The sequence below is a fragment of the Canis lupus genome, chromosome 14, assembly GCF_003254725.2.
Source record: "Canis lupus dingo isolate Sandy chromosome 14, ASM325472v2, whole genome shotgun sequence".
Taxonomy (NCBI): domain Eukaryota; kingdom Metazoa; phylum Chordata; class Mammalia; order Carnivora; family Canidae; genus Canis; species Canis lupus.
Window position 1 is genome coordinate 56,190,056 of NC_064256.1, and position 20,435 is coordinate 56,210,490.

At 42.9% G+C, this 20,435-nt stretch overlaps 1 protein-coding gene and 1 long non-coding RNA gene across 2 annotated transcripts in view; one reads left to right on the forward strand and one right to left on the reverse strand.

Moving 5' to 3' along the window:
* Positions 1 to 2,759: 2,759 nt before the first annotated feature.
* LOC112670804 (uncharacterized) lies at positions 2,760 to 8,282 on the reverse strand. The gene is made up of 4 exons (XR_003143237.3): positions 8,018 to 8,282; positions 7,290 to 7,457; positions 4,623 to 4,760; positions 2,760 to 3,243 (listed from the first exon to the last, which is right to left on the reverse strand). It is a non-coding gene; the product is annotated as an uncharacterized LOC112670804 (long non-coding RNA).
* An 863-nt stretch (positions 8,283 to 9,145) lies between these two features.
* CFTR (CF transmembrane conductance regulator) overlaps positions 9,146 to 20,435 on the forward strand; it is a 164,121-nt gene continuing 152,831 nt past the window's right edge. Inside the window, exon 1 of the mRNA XM_025464763.3 lies at positions 9,146 to 9,284. Within this exon, the coding sequence (XP_025320548.2) occupies positions 9,232 to 9,284 (53 nt within the window). The 5' untranslated portion in view covers positions 9,146 to 9,231. The remainder of the gene's footprint in view (positions 9,285 to 20,435) is intronic.

Consider the following 20,435-nt stretch of genomic DNA (forward strand, 5'->3'; position numbering starts at 1 on the left):
ATGTCTTTTTTAACTTTTAATGTTGAAGTTAACAAGAAGTCCAGGAGCTTTTTCATAAGTTGGACTTTTGAAGTTCCTTCTTCAGTTTTGAGAGCCTACCCAGCATTCCACACTGGGTGCATAAAGTCAGCCTTCCAGTTTCATCTGCAAAGTGGCTCATCTCCCGCCAAGCAGTAAGCCCTGGCTGGCATTAACCTTTTTCTCTCATGGTGTGTCACGTTCTCCTCAGGCACGCTCCTTGGCATGCATATTTGAGCATTTCAGTCAGGGTCATCCCAATTCATGAAAGTTTCTGTTGGATCTCAAAAGAAAAGGAGAAGAAAAGATTTTCCTTGGTCCTTCCCTCCCCATGGATACCTACCTACTTTATATTCCTTTGTAAAATTTTTATTTTTTTAAAGATTTTATTTATTCACTAGAGAGAGAGAGAAAGAGTGTGGGCCAGTGCATGAGTGTGGGGAGGGGCAGAGGGAGGAGTAGACTCCCCGCTGAACAGGAAGCCCCTGATCCCAGGACCCCCAGATCAGGACCTGAGCTGAAGACAGCTGCTTAACGGACTGAGCCACCCAGGCGTCCCACCAACTTTACATTCCTATCATGAATGGTCCTTTCAATGAATTCTGAATAAATGAAGGAAAAAAAAGGAAAAAAAAGCAAAACCGAAAACTCCTTTGTGATAAGTACTTGTTTTCACCTAAACAGAGAAGCAAATGGACAAACTGTAAAAGGCAGCTCCTCTTAAAATAATCCTATATGGTCCGGTTTACACACTCAATGTGGTGATGAAGTGCTCAGCTCTAAAGCTTCATTCAAATTCTGGCTCTATTTTTGAAACTGGTGCTGTGCTGGCCATTTGCTAGTTTGCCATCGTCACTGAACCAGGAATTGGTGTTCAATCACTGTAGTTTCACCCATCGTATGGAGCTTGAAGATCAATAAATGACCAGCACAGTGTCCTAAGAGAATAAGATCTCATAGACTCTGTCTATGCAGGATTGGTTAAAGCAAATCGGAACCTGGGAATTTTCAAGTCCTAGCTTCCCGGGCTGAACAGAACTTCCCTTGAATAATTGACGTCATGTTGTGTCCTTAGTGTTAATCATGAATCAGTATAAGAAATGACCATAAAATAAACATTTCTGAAAAAAATTAGATCTAAAAATACTGCCTGGGTTGTCAGTCAATGGCAATTCTACAAGCCTTTCAATGGCAAACTCTTCCAAAATTGGGGTGAAGGGAGGGTGGCTTTTATTTCCAGATGAACCTATGTATCAACTTCTATCAAATATCAGACAGTGGGGGCAGCCCCTGTGGTGCAGCGGTTTAGCGCCGCCTGCAGCCCGGGGCGTGATCCTGGAGACCCTGGATCGAGTCCCACATCGGGCTCTCTGCATGGAGCCTGCTTCTCCCTCTGCCTGTGTCTCTGCCTCTCTCTCTCTCTCTGTGTCTCTATGAATAAATAAATAAAATCTTTTAAAAAAATATCAGACAGTGGGAATAGTGCAACCTATTGGACTCTGAGGGCTGAGACATTCACAGTTTCTTTTAGTCCATAGATGCAATGACAGTCTCCCACTGAGTCTCTCTTATTCTTCATTTCACAAGTCTTCTTTATTTACACGTTGTTATTATAAATTATCTGTTTGGGAAAAAATAGCTTTAAGTAACTACTTACTGTACTCTACTGCTTTTTCAAATGCAACCCTTCCATGTAACATGTAAGTTAGTGTAGAATTCATCTGCAGAAAAAAGCCATCACTTGTCTTCTTACAGTCCATATATGCAAGACCATAGTTTTAATTCTATAGATAGCATCTAGCTTTCAGCATGATATCTGATGTGATACATTCTCTTGTGTCTAAAAAAGCTTCGGCGGGAAAATCAAAAGTGAATATAATTTATTCATATTATAAATAATGAAACTTTTCATGAACAGCAGTCTTAGAAAACCCCAGAATTTATTCGCTTTTATATCCGTGAAAAATTGTTCAAAATACTGTTCATAATCGTTCCAGTTTATTAATAACATTAATAAGTGCTCATTTTATACAGATTGAGGATCTTCAAGATTTCCTTTATGAGGAAGTCCCTTCAATTTACAGAAGACCCATCAGGGTGCCAACTTCCATCTGGACACAGTTGTTAAGAATATAACATGGGTGATGAGCTGAAAATTGGAGGAACTGAAAAACAGAGCTTTTAAATGTCATTTCTAGTTCTGCTCAAGATCAAAATTATCTTATAGTTGGGAGGGTACCTGAATCCTCCCCCACCCCACTTTTCATTTCATCTAAATACCAGCAAAGGAGAGGGAATGAGGCAATGCAATGTTCCTGAGAATTCAGATAATCTCAGAGAGTTCAGTTTTCTGCAGTATTTTCTATTGCAATGCTATACTGATTTCTGATGCATCACCAGTGACATGTAACAATAATTTCTAAAGTTCATCGAGGGCTTACTCAGTTTGAAATCCTTTATGCATTGTATATAAGTATGCTACATACATCATATTTAAGTAATTTCAGCCAGGGCTTCTCAACCAGGGGCAATTTTGCCCTCCCCACTCTCCAGGGGTTTTGGCAATCTCTGGAGATGGTTTTGGTTGTCACAACTTGGGTGGTGGCGGGGTGGCTAGCTCTAGCGGCATGCAGTGGGTAGAAGCTAGAGGTGCTGCTAAACATTCTGGGACAGGCCCCTGCATCAGAGATCACCTTAGCCCCAAATGTCAAAAGTACTGAGGTAGAAAGAACTTGACTTAATCCATTCAGCAACCCTATGAGGTGGGTATTTTTATTACTTTTTGTCATTACAATATATTTGGCCTGTAACATTGCATATATTTAAATAGTACAAAATGTCAATTTGACACACTCACATTGTAATACGATTGCCACTGGATCAACAATTAGCACCTTCATCACCTCACCTAATTATTCTTTCTAATCATGGAATGATTAAATTCCAGTCTCTTAGCAAGTCTGATGATTACAGTACACTCTCGTTGTCTAGATTCACTGTGCTGTACGAGAGGTAGGTATCATTAACCTCATTTCCAGAAAAGAGAACTGTCACAGAGAAGTGATCCCACAGCCGAGTAAGTCGTGGTGCCAGGAGTGAAAATTTAGCTCTCCATTACTGTCTCCAGAGAATGTTGATGATCACCGGTAGGGTCTGAGTTTTGGGGCAGAGCACAGATCCCGCCTCATTCTGGGCACTGGCCTCAGCCAGGAGCTCTTCTTGCCGCTGCAAGATTAACAGAGGACAACATCCCAACTATCAGGCTAGGAAGTCCAAGAGACAGTTGTTACTTGATTGCATATCCTGTATGACTGAACAAAAGATGAGTAAAAGGAAAACAGAAGACACAATTCCTGTCCCTGAGGAGGTGGGGGGGGGGGGGGCGGCGAGAAACGGGTTATGTGTGTGTAGTTAAAAGTATGTGTTGTGTGTGTAAACGGCATTGGCAGGTCAAACGCAGTGTTGAAGATGGTAAAGGGTAGCCTGGCCTACTCGGGGACCAGGGCACCTCCGGCTGGGTCTGAAAAGCCTTTGTGAGACTGTAATGTGTGTTTACAGGCTTGCTCACCGCGCCAGCATATGGTGGAAGGGCCTCGGCTGCTCTTGCCCTTCCAGCTGGGGTAAGTTTACAAGCAGAACCAGCCTGTGCATGCGAGGCTAATAAGGCCTGGCTTGGCTTTCCTTTCTCTTCTTTTTTTTATTTTTTTTATTTTTTTTTAAATTTTTTTATTTATTTATGATAGTCACACAGAGAGAGAGAGAGAGAGGCAGAGACACAGGCAGAGGGAGAAGCAGGCTCCATGCACCGAGAGCCCGATGTGGGATTCGATCCTGGGTCTCCAGGATCGCGCCCTGGGCCAAAGGCAGGCGCTAACCCACTGCACCACCCAGGGATCCCCTTTCTCTTCTTTTTTAAAGATTTTTATTTATTCATAGGAGACAGAGAGAGGCAGAGACCCAGGCAGAGGGAGAAGCAGGCTTCATGGAGGGAGCCGGACCTGGGACTCGATCCCTAGTCTCCAGGATCAGGCCCTGGGCTGAAGGCGGCGCTAAACCACTGAGCCACCCGGGCTGCCCTTCTCTGTTTTGATGAGCTTTCCTTCCTGAGGGGGGCGACTTTTTCCATCCTCCTTTTACTTGGCCAGTTTTTAGTGCACTCAGGGCCACTACCCACCTATCGCTATTAAAGCCCATTCTCAGGAAAGAATCTGAGGAACACCCTCAAATGAAACTGAACATAATGGCTAAGTAAAGTATAGTGAAAGTGAAATTTCTCTCTGCTGATATCTAATGATGGGACTTCGGCCACCATCTGGCAGAGTGAATTAACATATGACAGGAAGGTTATCTTATAAGCTTTCATATATTGAGATCATTTGTAGGAAGCATGTGACACAATGCTGAACACATAGTAGGTGCTAAATAAATGTTGGCTTCCATTTTTTCTCTTCATCTTTTTTTTAAAGTAATTAATTAAAAAAAAAAAAAAAAGGTAATTTCCACTCCCAACATGGGGCTTGAACTCACAACCCTGAGATCAAGAGTCACACGCTCTTCCAACTGAGCCAGCCAGGCGCCCCTCTTCTTATTTCTTTTTAACGTACCTTTAAAATGTTGCCACACAGGGACACGCGGGTGCCTCAGTGTTGAGCATCTGCCTTCAGCTCAGGTTGGGATCCTGGGATACTGGGATGGAGCCCCACATCAGGCTCCCTGTGGAGAGCCTGCTCCTCTCTCTGTCTCTTAGGAATAAATAAATAAAATCGTTTTTTAAAAAATGATGCCTCACAATTTGTACACCAATATTTGTACAGCAGTATTAGTCACAATAGCTAAAACCCAAGTGTCCACCAATGGATGAATCAGTAAACAAGATGTGATACATACATACAAGGGAATACTGTTTCGCCCTAACAAGGGAAGAAATTCTACAATATGCTACAACCTGGATAAATCTTGAGGACATTATGCTAAGTGAAAAAAGCCAGTCACCAAAAAGACCAATTACTGTATGATCCTACCTATATGCAGGTACTTAGAAAAGTCAAAATCATAAAGATAAGAAAGTATAATGTGGTTGCCAGGGGCTGGGAGGAGGAGAGAATGGGGAGTTATCGTCTAATGAGTATAGTGTTTCAGTTTTACAAGATAAAAAGGGTTGTAGGGATGGATGGTAGTGATGATTGCACAACAACGTAAATGTATTTCCACTGAACTAACCGTACATTTTAAAAATGGCTTGGGATGATAAATTTGATATTGTGTATGTGCATTTTACCACAATAAACAAGTGCCATACCAAATGGCCACCTAATATTTTTTTTTAAGATTTTGTATTTGTAGGTAATCTCTATACCCAACATAAGGCTTGAACTTAGAACCCCCAAGATCAAGAGTTGCATGCTCCACTGACTGAGCCAGTCAGGCGTACCCGGTCACCTAATCTTCTAAACTGAATGTCAATTCTTCTTAAAACAATAGGAAATTCTGTAGGGGAAGTATGTGGAGTGGTAAAACACTTGGGCTCTGGCAACAGAATGTGTAGGTTCAAATCTGTGTTCTCTGTTATTATTTGCCGTGCAACTTGCTTGGGAAAATTGCTAATCTTTTTGTACCTTAGTTTCTTCACCTATAAGGTATAAATAATGAAGAAGACACCTGTCCCATGAAAGCATTATAAGGATTAAAAAAGGCATAGCATGCCATGTATTTGGCACGGCGCTTGGCAAAGTAAGTGGTCAAGAAATACAAGCTGTTATAATTTTCCGGGTTGATATTTAAGCAGCTTGGCAAGAAGAGCTTCATGGTTTCTGATTACCTCTTTCCATTCTCATCCTGGTCATTGATTTCTTTCCTATTCATGACATCTCAAAGCCACATTTAGGTTTCAGGCATGACCTTCAGCCACATTTGAACACTTTCTTGGAGCCTAAGTCTACATTCCCTCATTAGGTATGTACCTAGATGCAAATTTAGAGTATCCTGTCCCATTTCATTTGTTTGTATCTGCTAAATGTTAATGTTCTGAGTAATAGTGAAGTCTTACTTATGCCCAGAACAAATTTGGAATATAATCTTTTATGATAAAAATCTCGGATCTTCCTATATACGTGCATGTATACATGTTTCGAATGGGATATTATAATTAAATGTCATTTATTAAAAATATAAAACTCCGGGCAGCCAGGGTGGCTCAGTGGTTTAGCGCCACCTTCAGCCCAGGGCGTGATCCTGGAGACCCGGGATCGAGTCCCACGTGGGGCTCCCTGCATGGAGCCTGCTTCTCCCTCTGCAGGTGTCTATGCCTCTGTGTGTGTGTGTGTGTGTGTGTGTGTCTGTCTGTCTCTCATGAATACATAAATAAAAATCTTTAAAAAAAATAAAATTCCAGTAGCCACTGGGTTTGTAGATTTTTGCTTTCTTATCTCAGTCCTGAAGAGGTCTAGCAGTTAAGATTTCCCGCAGTTAAGATTTCCCGAAGCCAATGTGAAGAGAAAAACTGGGTTGAGGTGTAAGTACAGTATATCAATACAGGAGGGATGATTTTTAAAAAAAATTTTTAAAAAATTTTTATTTATTCATGATAGTCACAGAGAGAGAGAGAGAAAGAGGCAGAGACACAGGCAGAGGGAGAAGCAGGCTCCATGCACCGGGAGCCCGATGTGGGACTTGATCCCAGGTCTCCAGGATCGCGCCCTGGGCCAAAGGCAGGCGCCAAACTGCTGCGCAACCCAGGGATCCCCCAGGAGGGATGATTTGAAGTGTTACTGCTCACTGGTAGGAGTCATGGTTTGGAATTAGATCTGAGTTTGAATCTTAGCTCTACCATTACAGACATTTACCTAATTTTTTTTATCTATTTCCTTCCCTGAAAATTGGGGAAAATAATACCCTATTTAAATAATTGAGTATTAACAATTATTAATTATAATTGTTATAATTATTAACAATACCCTTATTGTTATAAGGTTTACATGAGGTGATGCCTGGCAAATAGTAAGAACTCAAGAAATAGTAATAATTTCATTTATTCTTTCCAGAGGAAGGAGATGGATTGACAAATACTTGGGGTCTTTTCAAACCATGTATCACCTGGTCAGTTTCTGCGTTCTTTGAGACTTGTTAATCCCTTTATTATCACTTGCTCTTTGGTAACAAAGAGGAACTGATTGCCAATTCATTTCAGAATGTGTGTATTATATTTGATGGGTCATACTAGCAAACAATAGAGTGGGAGTGGGGAAATGGATGCAGTGAGTTCATTCACATACCTGGGAAAAGTCAATAATGAAGACAGAGCCGTAATTTGTATGTCATACTGGAGAGAGGAAAACACGGGTACAGGATTTGAAGCAGGGATCACGAGTTAGAAATGCTGAAGTTCTTTCCTGGTATCTAACTCCATGCATTTTGGTTGTATCTGCTCCTATTTTCTCATACTGTTAAAATTTAGGATAATAGAATTTAGATGTTTGTACAACTCACATTAATATAGAAAAAAGGTGACATTGAAATTCAAGCGGAGCTATGAAAACGTGCTGAATGCATTCATTAATTTAAATGCGTGTACCTTGCTACTAGGGTGAAAGGCACCTTTTATTTGCACTGTACTCGGTGACCACAAATCAACCGTCTTGTAACTTACAAGTAGACACCCTTTCCTTAGTTGTGGAGGCAGTCAAGAGACCCACATTTTTACCCTCATTTTGGATACTTAAATTCACTGTGTCCTTGCTTCTACACAGCAGGATTCAGGACTCAATAAGCCTGGGCTCTTTAAAAACCATCATCCTGCAGGTGCACGGTCCACACACCCACACCTGCGGAGGCTTAGCTGCCCCCAGGCCCAGAGTGCAAGCCGGTGTCTCCGGCCCGGGTCGGGGGTGAACCTCCCCTCAAAGCCTGGGTTCCCTCGGGTGTCTCAGGCACGACGTCTTGCTGCCCGAGACTAGGAAGTCCCGGGGCGGGGGGGGGGGGGGGCGCGGGCTAGTTCACACACCTGGGCTCGTCCGCGCGGTCCCTAACGCGCACCTGGAGCCTGCCTTCGGGACGCACGCGGGACTGCAAAGGAGACCATGAAGCAAGTCCTGAGCGCGCCGGGACCGAGCGGGGACGTCCCTCCTCCTGGGTCCCCCCGGGAGCGCGTGCGCCCGGGGCCTGGGCCCGCACCTGGGGACGCGGTCCCCTCCGGCGGCCGCGGAAGCCCCCGGGCCCCACCGCTGCACTTTGTCCCCGCTGCCGCATGCACCTTGCTAGCGTCGCACGGACCCGGCGAGGCTCTCGGAAGAAGGGTGAGCGAGGGGGCTCGGGAGTGGGCGGCCGCGTGGCGCAGGGGGGCGGCCCCGGGCCGGACGGGCTCCCGCGGAGCGACGGGGACCCGACCGGGGACTGCGGCCGCCGCGGTAGGGATGCGGGGGGGTGGGGGTGGGGAGGGAGAGACCCGGAGCGGCCGGGGCGCACGGTAGGGACGCGGGACAGGGGTGGGGGCTGGGGGTGGGGTTGGGAGGGAGACACCTGGAGCGGCCGGGGCGCACGGTAGGGACGCAGGACAGGGGTGGGGGCTGGGGGCTGGGGTGGGGTTGGGAGGGAGACACCTGGAGCGGCTGGGGCGCAGGGTAGGGACGCGGGACAGGGGTGGGGGCTGGGGGGGGGAGTCGGGAGGGAGAGACCCGGAGCTGCCGGGATGCGGGGGGCGGCCCCCCGCTGGACGGGCTCCCGCGGAGAGACGGGGACCCGACCCCGGACAGTGGCTGCCACGGTAGGGACGCGGGCGGGGGGGCGGGAGGGAGAGACCCGGAGCGGGGCGCGCGGTAGGGACGCGGGGCGGGGTTGGGGCCGGAGGGGGGCGCGGGAGGGAGACACCTGGAGCGGCGGGGGCGCACGGTAGGGAGGCGGGCGGGGGGCTGGGGGCGTGGGGGCGGGAGGGAGCGACCCGGAGCGGCCGCGCGCGCAGGTGGAGGAAGCGGCTCGGGCAAGTTGGGGGCCGGGCCGGGCGGCGCCCAGCTTTTAACCTGGGCGTTGGAGGCGGGGGAAGGAGCGAAAGCAAAGGGGAGGTGTGCGGGGCAGGGGTGGGGGGAGGCTGGCGGCAAATGACATCACGGCAGGTCAGAGAAAAAGGGGCGAGCAGCCCGCGGCGGCGGGGCGGGAGCAGGGCGCTTGGCAGCAGGAGCTCGCGCCCGGCCTGCCCGGCGGCGCCCGACGCCCGCGGAGACCATGCAGAGGTCGCCCCTGGAAAAGGCCAGCGTCCTCTCCAAACTTTTCTTCAGGTGAGGGGGCGTCCTGCTGAGTTTTGGAAGGACACGTGCCCGCGAAAGAAGAGGGTGTGTGTGTAGTTGCTGGGTTTTGGGGAAAGAGGAATAGCTTTTTTTTATTTTTTTTATTTTTATTTATTTATTTTTTTTTGTAAGATGCGCTGTCATTCATTGTTGTGAAGGAGGCTGGGGATGTTGGGAACAAAATAGAAGGCGTTGGGAGGAGGAGATTAAAGACACACCGGAGCCAGTCGTTTGGATAGAGAGCTTCACCTTCACTTTGAAGGCTGAACTACTCGCAACTGGAAACTGTACTCTCAGGGCCCAGATGTACTACTGTGCAAGTGTTTTCTTAGGTTTTTCTAAGAAATTAATGAATTACAAACTTGTTGATAGGGGCACCTGGGTGGTTCCAGGGTTGAGCATCTGCCTTCGGCCCAGGGCGTGACCCCGGGGTCGCGGGAGCCTGCCTCTCCCTCTGCCTGTGTCTCTGCCTCTCTCTCTGTGTCTCATGAACAAATAAATCTCAAAAACAAAACAAAACAACCTGTTGATAACAAATACTTAAGTTTGGTCCCTTGTTTCGCCCACTTCGTGCCTTGAAACTTGGATATCTTGTGGCCTGCCTATTCCAAGTGCCATGCTTGCATGTAGTAGGTGCTCAGAAAACATTTGTTGATTGAATATTGCACTTTTTCTTTAAGGGAGACGGGTGAAGTGGGTAATATGAGCTTAAAGTTTTTCTTGTTATGATACTGAGTAAATCTAACACTTATTTGCCAGTATTCCATTTTTCTTTTAAGGATGAAAACAAATCCTTTGAAATATCTGTCTTAAAAAAAAAGCTAATTCTACAAGTTATGCTTTTTTTTTTTTTTTTTTAAGAAGGAGGGGAGGGGCAGAGGGTGAAGGAGAGAAAAATCTTAAACGGGAAACACCAGTCAGCACCTACCTAACTTGGAGCTGGATCCCAGACCCAGAGATCATGACCTGAGCCAAAATCAAGAGTCCAGTGCTCAACTAACTGAGCCACCGAGGCGCCCCTACAAGTCATACATTTTTAAAGGGCAGAGGAGGATCAGAATTATCATGGAAATGTGAAGTCATAGGACTAGATCCTGAAGTTATACACAACTGACATGTAATACATTATACTCTTATCCTACTTTGCATGTAATGAGCCATAAAAGCTTGCAAACTTCATCTAAGGATGTTTTTAAAAATGGAATCTAAGTTCAGAGTCTTAGGCAAAGTGTAATTAGATGTAGCATTTTAAATTTGAAGTGTTCTTTGCATACTGTATCTACTTTGTTCCTGTTATACTTATGTGGATGAATGAATAGGTGCAGCTCTGTCATGGAATGTTACTAGGCTCATAATTATCCAGTGAATCAGCATACTTAGGTATCAGAAAAGTCAAATATAAAAATGCCCACGTGTGTGTGTGTGTGTGTGTGTGTGTGAGGAGGGGAAGGTACTTTCATATTTTTCCATGTCTTCTCTGCATGTGCAGTAAGTGTGGAACTCAGGTGGTAAGGAATGGCCGTTGGCCATTGAAGGAAAGTTCGTCCCTGTGGATAAGACAGAAGGGCTTCACTCCTTGGAATTACCTTTTGTACTTACGTTTTCAGCACCTTTTGTTACTCTGTCTATAAAAATTGGATGATCTGTCCATTTATTTTCCTAGTAACAAAGAATGCTAATTGGCATAAATTGTAGACTTTTTTAGTAGAGCGTATTGAGGAACGTAAGTGCCAATCAGTCTAAAAATGCAGTTTTCAGAAAAATGAATATCCTAGGCCTACTTCTAATTGCTAAAGAACTTTTAATTAGCACATTGTTGATTTAAATTAGATCACTATTGATCTATTTTTCAATAGATCATCTTATAAGTTTTAGTATAGCTTAAAAAATGCTTTGAGGTTGATTTGTTTTAAAAAAAAATGTATTATAGGGATCCCTGGGTGGATCAGTGGTTTAATGCCTGCCTTTGGCCCAGGGTGCAATCCTGGAGTCCTGGGATCGAGTCCCACGTCGGGATCCCAGCGTGGAGCCTGCTTCTTCCTCTGCCTGTGTCTCTGCCTTTCTCTCTCTCTCTCTCTCTCTCTCTCTCATAAATAAATAAATCTTTAAAAAATGTATTATAATGGCTACTACATTTGTTAAGAACATACTCATTCCTCTTCTCCAAACTATTTCATAATCGCTCTAAGAAGAGGTGTATTTTAAAAAGTTAAGTTTCTACTATTTATGAGAATGACAATCACCTAAAATAGAAGTGATTATAAACTTTCTTCTTGGTTTTCATTCTAAAGGGGTAAGAAATTTATTTTCTGCATTGACCACTACTGCTTCGTGGTCAAGGGTGTTAGGCTTTGGATTCAGACTGTTGTGATTCAGAGTGTTTAGATTGAGCTGTGTGACCTGAGGCAAGTCCCTTAACATATCTGTGTTTGCGTGGCTTGACCTTTATAACTAGAGACTAATAGGACCTATGTCATTGGAGTTAATCTGTTGAGAAAATGCTTGTGAAGCGGTTAGCCCAGTAAATTTTAGCTATTATTATTATTATATTTTTACATTCATTACCATACCAAGTACTCTGTTTACATAAGATCCTCAATTCATCTTTATTGAATAAAATTTTATGACTATCAGTCTGTAAGATTATGGGCCTGGATGAGAATTTAATTCAGGTAAAATCTCATCTATCATGGCCTTACTAGATATATGAGGGGGGAAAAGTCATATGTTTATATCACAAATTGTTAAATACTTTAGAATTTAACTTTCTGGATATAACCCCTTTAGTTTCGAAGTAAAACTATTATGGCCTGGGTTATAGGTTATATTAAATCTCTTGGAAAAGCTAATAAAGTTTGGGATAATTTTAAGTACTTTCCTAATTTTGCATGGGCTTCACATCAAGTTCAAAATTTGAAAGGCATCTGAAGTCTTGAATACCTTGGATTTTAGTCATGGCATCCATACCAGGAGTGTAGATCAATGCTTCAAGAATTGTCAGAACCCCACGGAATCTAAGTGCCACAGATTCTTACAAAACTGGATGGGGTTCCTGATAAGCTCCGCAGAGAAGTCTCAAATAAGATCAGAGAGTCACTACAATACTATTAGGATCTAAGGCCAAGAATTGCATAAATCTCTGCTTAATAAGACCATTTAAGATATTTTTATAACTACTAAACACAAAGTGATGAGAGGTTTTTACACAAACTAGATTTATGTATTAGAATGGGAGTGGTGAATCAAAATAGCTATCAATGAAAACCAAACTCCTTCTAAAAATCCTGCCTCTGATCAAAATATTTTTGGATTCTTTTTCTGAAATTACCTTTAAACACGGTATGGAAGTTTCTTCTCATGGGGAGCTAGTGGCTTCATTGCTTGTAGTCAGAACTTGCATTAGGTTATTAGTCCTATTACCCAGATTGATCACTTGAACTTCTAAATGACTTTTGACTGTATCTTGAAATCAAATCTGCCCTGTAGAGTAGATTCTTCATCATAATTTGCTTTGTTAACAGCCTAGTGCTACTTAAGTTTAGGTATTATCATTCAAAAACATGTATTGCAAGCTTAAAAAACATTTCCTAATGAAGAGAAACATTAAGTGCTTTTTTTTTTTTAAACATTAAGTGCTTTGAGCAACAGAAGCATAATTACAATAAGCTTATAATGAAAGAACCATAAAGATCACAGTTTTGAAGAGGACCACCCTTGTTTGATCATACAAGTTATGGCACATTGTAAAAAAATCCATGGCGGTGATTTTGTATTTACATTGTGCTACTCGTTTGTAAGGCATGAGGAAATCTAAAATCATGGCAGAGTCATAAATATCTCTGCAGTTTGTTGGCAGGCATTCATAGAATTGCTGCCGAGAAAGACCACTCGGCCACTCAAACAAGGGTCTAGTCCTGTCCTGGTCAGTAAGCAGGCGCTGTGTCAGGTGTGTCTCTCGGACGAGGCTGGGCCTATCCAAACCAAAAGAACTAGAGATGCATGAAACAAAAGGCCAGTAGGAGATGCACAACTCCTCTTGAGATGTCCCGCTGCCAAAGGGGTCGGAGTACCAGGAGTCCGTTTAGTCAGTGAACAGATGTCATCCAGTGAGGACAGCGCAGGCTTTCCTCCTCTCCCATGGCTTTGTCTCCTGTAGAACCGAAGGAGACCACCTGTGGAACACACACCCCTTTCTCTTGGACAGCGTGGCCTGAGCACTGACAGATGTTAACTCCTACCGCGGTCCCTTGCTATTCCCTTCTATGCATCCACTTTTTGCTGATCGTGTTTTAATAATACAGTTCAGATTTTCCAACCTGGAAACATGTCAGTCTTGATTGGCTTTTACTTTCACCGTTCTAAGATGATCTCTTTGGCATGATATGGCTGAAATCGAATTTATGTATATTTTAATATATAAAGTATATGTATATATAATTAAATTTCTTTTAGTAGATATATATATATAATATGTATATATAATTAATTTTTTTAGTCAATTTGGCTAGTTTAAAAAATTTCCTCCTTGGTTTTGAACTATTTCAATAGTTCAAATTACTACTTACTTGACAGTCCAGAGGTATTCTTAATATACTTAAAAACACATGGCACAGATGGGTTAGCTTTAATGCTCAATTCTTTGTTAAACAGGAAGTGGAATCTATGTTTCTTAGCCCTTTCATCAATATTTTATGTTTGATGCAACAATCAAAATACCCTGTGGAGCCAACTGGTACACTAGGGAAATCATGGTTTTCCAGTTTTCCGGTTCTGTTTTGTGGGAGGAAGTAGGACTTAGTATGGTAATTGTCAACGCATAAATGCTCAAACTTGTTTAAAAGGCCCTTCAACGAGCACCCCTATAAGATGTATCATTATTGTTCGTGTCGTTTCACAGGAACCTGTAATTTCGGTGGCATAGAGCTGCCATGTAAGTATAGGATTGCAGAACCACCAGGGAAGGGTGTTAACCGTTTAGCAGGCAGCTATATGTTGTTTGTCAAACTTTTAAAAACACCTCTGACTCAGCAGCAATTTTGGCAATTTTGATTCCACTGATTCCTGACGCATCCGTGTAGAGCACATCCCTGGAACAAAATCCCTGGGATGCCATGAGGTCAAGAGGGGAAAACAGTATGACGGAGGTCTGGCTGCGGGGCCTGACTGAAGGTTAACGCATCACCCACGTTCAGTGCCTCATGGCAAAGCACAACATTGCCATCTCAGGTGCTCCTCACCTCACCAGCTCCCCCAGAATTGACCTGCTAGTTGTTTGAGAGGCAAATTAGCATTGCAAAGTGGCTTAACTATTGAGCTTTGTGTTGGCAAGGAGCTTAGGCTTCTTTCAGCAAGAAACCTGTAAAAATTCAATCAGGAGCCATGGTGTAGAGAAGGAATAGATTTCTTATGGGCTCTGAGCAAGCTGGCTTTGGCAGCTGTTTCCCAGGCGCAAGGCTTGTCCAGGTCGCAGCTCCATGGGCCTATTCCTGTCTTTTGACATCAGTGACTCCCCAAATTGTAAAGCCCTGGATGTCAGGGCCTTCTCGGGCTCATTTAATACAGTATTCAGACCATAGCAAGACTCCTGCATGTGCTGGTTTAATAAATATTTCTTTGTGATGATCATTATTCTGTGGTGATCAACCTAAGAGGCTTATAGGTATTGTAGAACGATGACATTCAGCTGTTTTGCAGTGTGCCATCATTCTGATAAGACTTTTATTTTTTTATTTTTTAGATTTTTATTTATTTATTCATTCATGAGAGACACAGGGGGAGAGAGAGAGAGAGAGAGGCAGAGACACAATTAGAGGGAGAAGCAGGCTCCACGCAGGGAGCCTGACACGGCACTCGATCCCAGGTCCCCAGGATCACACCCTGGGCTGAAGGCGGCGCTAAACCGCTGAGCCACCCGGGGCTGCCCTCTGATAAGACTTAATTCTCAGAATAATTATTTTGTCAAATTTTTCTTGTGTCTCCTTATGGCCAGGTCTTATCCTTCCTGAGGAAGCTTATTTGCTAATTCCTTGCTCATGGGATCTAAAGAAATGATTTAAAGGTTTCTGCTAAGTTCTTAGAATTCTCAGTCCTGGAACGGGGCTTTACTATGATAAAATCAGAGAAGTCTCCCATAGGTTGCTGCAAGGAGCTGAATCAGAGCGGTACTTCCTCCATAGGTGATGACTCAGGGCAGCTTGGAATTCCCTAATTCATTTAGTTGCCACCTTCTATATTCTACGCAGGGCAATTAATAAAGCCGAGATGGGCAAGAAAGAAATTGGTGCTGCCTTCGTGGAATGAATTCTCTGAAACCCAGAGTCTCAGGGGCTTTTAGAAACACTCCATGGGCCATCGAATCTAGTCAAAGGCTGGCTAAGGAAGGCCTGCCGGAGAAGTGCCTCTTGAGTGGACACCTAAAGGAGATTGTCCATAGAGGCCTGGGATGGGTTAGGAAAAATGTAAACATGGGAGCAGCAGATTTTGTGTAGGACTGGCAGCAAGAGGGAGCATGACACCTTCAAAGAATTCAGAAATGTTCCCTGTGACCGGAGCATGCAGTGTATGACAGATTTGTGGGAGATGGGTCTGAAACTCTAGCCAGGGCCCAATTATAAGGAGCTCGGTGAGCTTCATTTGTACTTTGTCATATTGGAAGTGAAAAGCCATGGATTTTGAGCCGAGGAGTGACACGACCAGTTCAAAGCTGTTGTAGTTTTGCCGAGGGAACGGTGAGCTGTAGGGGTAGAAAAATGGATTTGAAAGACAGTTTGGGGGGGCCCCTGGCTGGCTCAGGCAGTAGACTGTGTGACTCTTGATTTCGAGGTCATGAGTTCTAGCCCCATGTTGGGTGTGTAGAGATTACTTAAAAGTAAAAAAAAATCTTAAACAGACATTTGGGAGTGGGAGTGGGATTGGCAACTGATTAGATGTGGAAGGTGAAGGAGAGAGAAGCATCGAGGATAAGGTCTAGATGTGCTGACTTGGGTGACAGGGTGGGTGACGATGACGTTGGCTGTGTGAGGAGTTTGGGAGGAGACTTGGGGGTGGGAGTGGGGGCCTGGCACTTCTCTTTAAGTAAAAGAGGAAATGATGCTTACGGCCCAAGGGCCAGGTAATGCGGTTGTTTGAAAATATATTAAAGTGAGAGGTGAAATGAAGGTGTCTGAGTGACAGGATTCTAAATACTGCCTTCCCCCGTTCAGTGAAGTCCAGGGTGGTGTTCAGGGAAGGATTTAAAGTGGCTACTTGTTTGGCTTTATTGTGCTATGGAGTCACCTTGAGAGTGTCAGGAATAAGCAGCTGCTATTCTAAGGATGGCACAAGTTAAGATCTACTTTGAAATTCTACTTGACACCCTCCGACTACCTCCCAGCCCTCCAAACCCACCAACTCAGGTGGGGTCTGCAGTGCCCCCACCTCCTCAGAACTTCACTTCTCTCACAGCGGGTTTTACACCTCGGAGTTCTAGGATAGAGATATTCAAGGAGGCATGAAAATCTCGGGGCTGCAGGTACTGTCTGCGGTGACTGAGTAAATAAAAGCACACCTACTAGCCTGAAATATTTTGTGTGTTTGTGTGTGTGTGTGTGTGTGTGTGTGTGCGCGCGCGCTAACAAAAGATTCTCATTCTGGAAGAGATTAGGTATCATTGTTTCATGTTAAAACTTTGAGTCAGTTAAAACACACAAGAGTTCTTTTTCTTAGCACTACCTACTGAGCTTCTACCCGACATCACACCCGCCCCGCAAATGCCTAGTGATGTTCTTAACTTTAAGGTTTTTTTTTTTTTAAAGATTTTATTTATTTATTCATGAGGGACACAGAGAGAGAGAGGGGCAGAGACACAGGGAGAGGGAGAAGCAGGCTCCTTGCAAGGAGCCCAATGTGGGACTCGATCCCAGGACCCCGGGATCATGACCTGAGCCGAAGGCAGATGCTGAACCGCTGAGCCACCCGGGTGCCCCTTAACTTTAAGTTCTTAATTTGAAAGAGACCCACAAATTTCATCTGGTACCAGTCAGATCAGTAGGTGGAAATTAAGCTGAAAAGGTAGAAGCCCGGAGGTCTGACAGCTGTGTTTAGAGGAATGCAAAGCCCAGTCTGGAGCCCAGTTGGTTGTGGGAGCAACAAGAGACCGAGTCTCTTGCTAGTGAGGGTTGCCAGTCCTACTTCTAGAGGCAGCATATGGGAGAAACTATTCAGAAGTTCTCGTTGTACGTTTATTTTAAACATCTCTGTGAACTTTGGAAAATAAAGCTACTAAGAAAGGTTCATTGCTATGCCCTATTGTTTTCATTTATTATTTTTTCCTTTTAAGTAGGCTCTATGTCTAACACAGAGCCCAGTGCAGGGCCCATTGGGGAGCTTGAACTCACAACCCTGAGATCAAGACCTGGGCCAAAATCAAGAGTCTGAAACCTAACCAACTGAGCCATCCAGGTGCCCCAAGTTCATTGCTATACTTTAGATCAGTTTCGCAAACTTTTTCTGTAAAGGGCCAGATAGTAAATATTTTCAACGCTGTGGGCCATGTGGTTTCTGCCATTGTGGGAAAGCAGCCAGAGACAATATGCAAACAAATGGGCATGGCTGTGTTCCAATAAAACTGCAGTTATGGGCACTGTATGGGAATTTCAGATAGTTTTCACATACAGCTTTCACCAGTGAGACATTAGGCGTTTACATAAATCAGCCACAAATATTCTTTTTTAAAAAGTCTATTGCAATAAGCTTCAAAATATGCAGCTTTAAAATTGCTTAAAGACCTATAGAAGAAAAAAATAAACAAAAAAAGACCTAGGATAAATTTTCAAGGCTCATGTGTAATTCACACTATTGTTATTCAGTATTTGGGTAATTTTAAAAGGAAGTGAAACAAACGTGCAAAATGGACTTTTCCGAAGAGAAAAATAGTAGCTTGAAAGCTGCTAGTTAATTTCTCAGAAGAGTTTTGTCTCATAGGGACCTATTGACTATAGGGACTTCTTGACATCCTGTTTGCATATGCACCTTTTGACGTGTCCTTCAAGGCAGAGGCTCTTATTCTTTTTTTTTTTTTTTTTTTTTTTTTGTACCAAGCATCTCTCTGACTCCTTGGCTGAGGAGGCCCATAAAATATACTCGTTGAATTGAATAAAACTGGACTAATTCGGTTTATGGATATGCTTCTAAAATTTATTTATTTATATTTTAAAGACTTTATTTATTTATTCATGAGAGAGAGAGAAAGAGAGAGAGAGGAGCAGAGACACAGGCAGGGGGAGAAGCAGGCTCCATGCCGGGAGCCCGACATGGGACTTGATTCTGGGACTCCAGGATCACGCCCTGGGCCAAAGGCAGGCACTAAACCGCTGAGCCACCCAGGGACTCCTAAAATTTATTTTTTGATGGAAATGTTTAATTCTGAATAAAAAATCAGTTTTACCAAATCCATGTGTTCTAAAGTATAACATAAAATAGGAAAATAAGTTTCTTTTGCTTTCTTGTGTAAGGTACAGGACGTCATAGGGAAATTCCAGCTTAGCATGCTATCATTTTCCTTTGGAAGATCGATGATAAACAACTTTGCCATAGATAGACTTTCCACCCCGAAATATTTTTCTCTTCAGATCTCATGTGAGTATTCAGGATGCCTGATAGTTTGATTTTAAACCAGATTGTCAAAATGATTATTTCCAAAATTGTTTCCTAAACGTATGTACCATATTTCGTCTTTTAAAAAAAGAGGACCTTTAATTTCATTTTAGTCTTGGACCTCTGAGTACTTTTTTCGATAAAATAATAAGTAGGCTGATGAAATATTTAGTATCAAAAATACTTCTCTTCAACTGAAAGAATTGACTTCTATAAACTCACATTAGCATCTTTTCCCATTTCTAATATAATAGGGTTACTCTCTTTTTTTCCAGAAATGTCAGCATATCACTTGTATATATGCACTGTGAATGAATGAAAGTACACAATGCAGATAAATCCCCCATGGGTTAATTTGACTATGGAGTCAATTGGGACCAACATCATTAAACAGACATAGGATATTTACATAAATCAGGTAATTCAGAGGATAAAATATAGAAAGAGAGAGAGAGAGGTGCAAACCAAGAAACAGACTCATTACTATAGAGGACAAAGTGATGGTTACCAGAAGGGAGGTGGGTGGAGGGATGGTTTAAAAAGGTGATGGAGATTAAGAAGATCACTTGCATGAGCACAGGGTGATGTATGGAATTGTTGAATCACTATATTGTACAGTGGAAATGAATATGACATAGTGTATTAACTAACTGGAATTTAAATAAAAACTTAATATATACATATACATATATCTATGATGAGATGCAGAATTTTATTCATGTACTAAAGAGTTTATGGGGGATCCCTGGGTGGCGCAGCGGTTTAGCGCCTGCCTTTGGCCCAGGGCGCGATCCTGGAGACCCGGGATCGAATCCCACGTCAGGCTCCCAGTGCATGGAGCCTGCTTCTCCCTCTGCCTATGTCTCTGCCTCTCTCTCTCTCTCTCTCTGTGACCAGTGACCATCATAAATTAAAAAAAAAAAAAAAAAAAGAGTTTATGAACTGATGAAATTAAAGCTCAAAAATAGCCATCCCAATAACAAGAGAACTAAGTTCTATGTAATGGAATTTTATTAGAATCACTACAAAATGAACTCATTAATGTAAAAGTAATGACTTTAAAATGTATATGTGATTTTCAGTCATTCATTCATGAACACATACTTGCATTTATTTAACATAAATATTGAATGTCTGGTATGTTCCAGGAATATAGTACTTTGAAAACTTAGACCACATATCAAAACTTATTATACATTCTAATTATTCTTCTTTTACTAGAATTTTTATGTTAATATTTTTAAAGATGCAATTTTTTTTCTTCCTTTGGGGCACAGAGGCCATTATATGCCTATAGATTTTTCCCTTGCCCATTTTAATGAAGGGCACTTATTTTTATTGATTTATAAAATAGACTGAAGATCATCTAATATAATAAAATTAACTTGAAGTCAACAATTCCTTGACAATAAAAATTTTTTGATGCAATTTTTAAAATAAAAATTTTTCCTATGAAATATAAATGTAAGGTGATTATATTTAGAAATATGTATCAGATTTTCTTTAAAG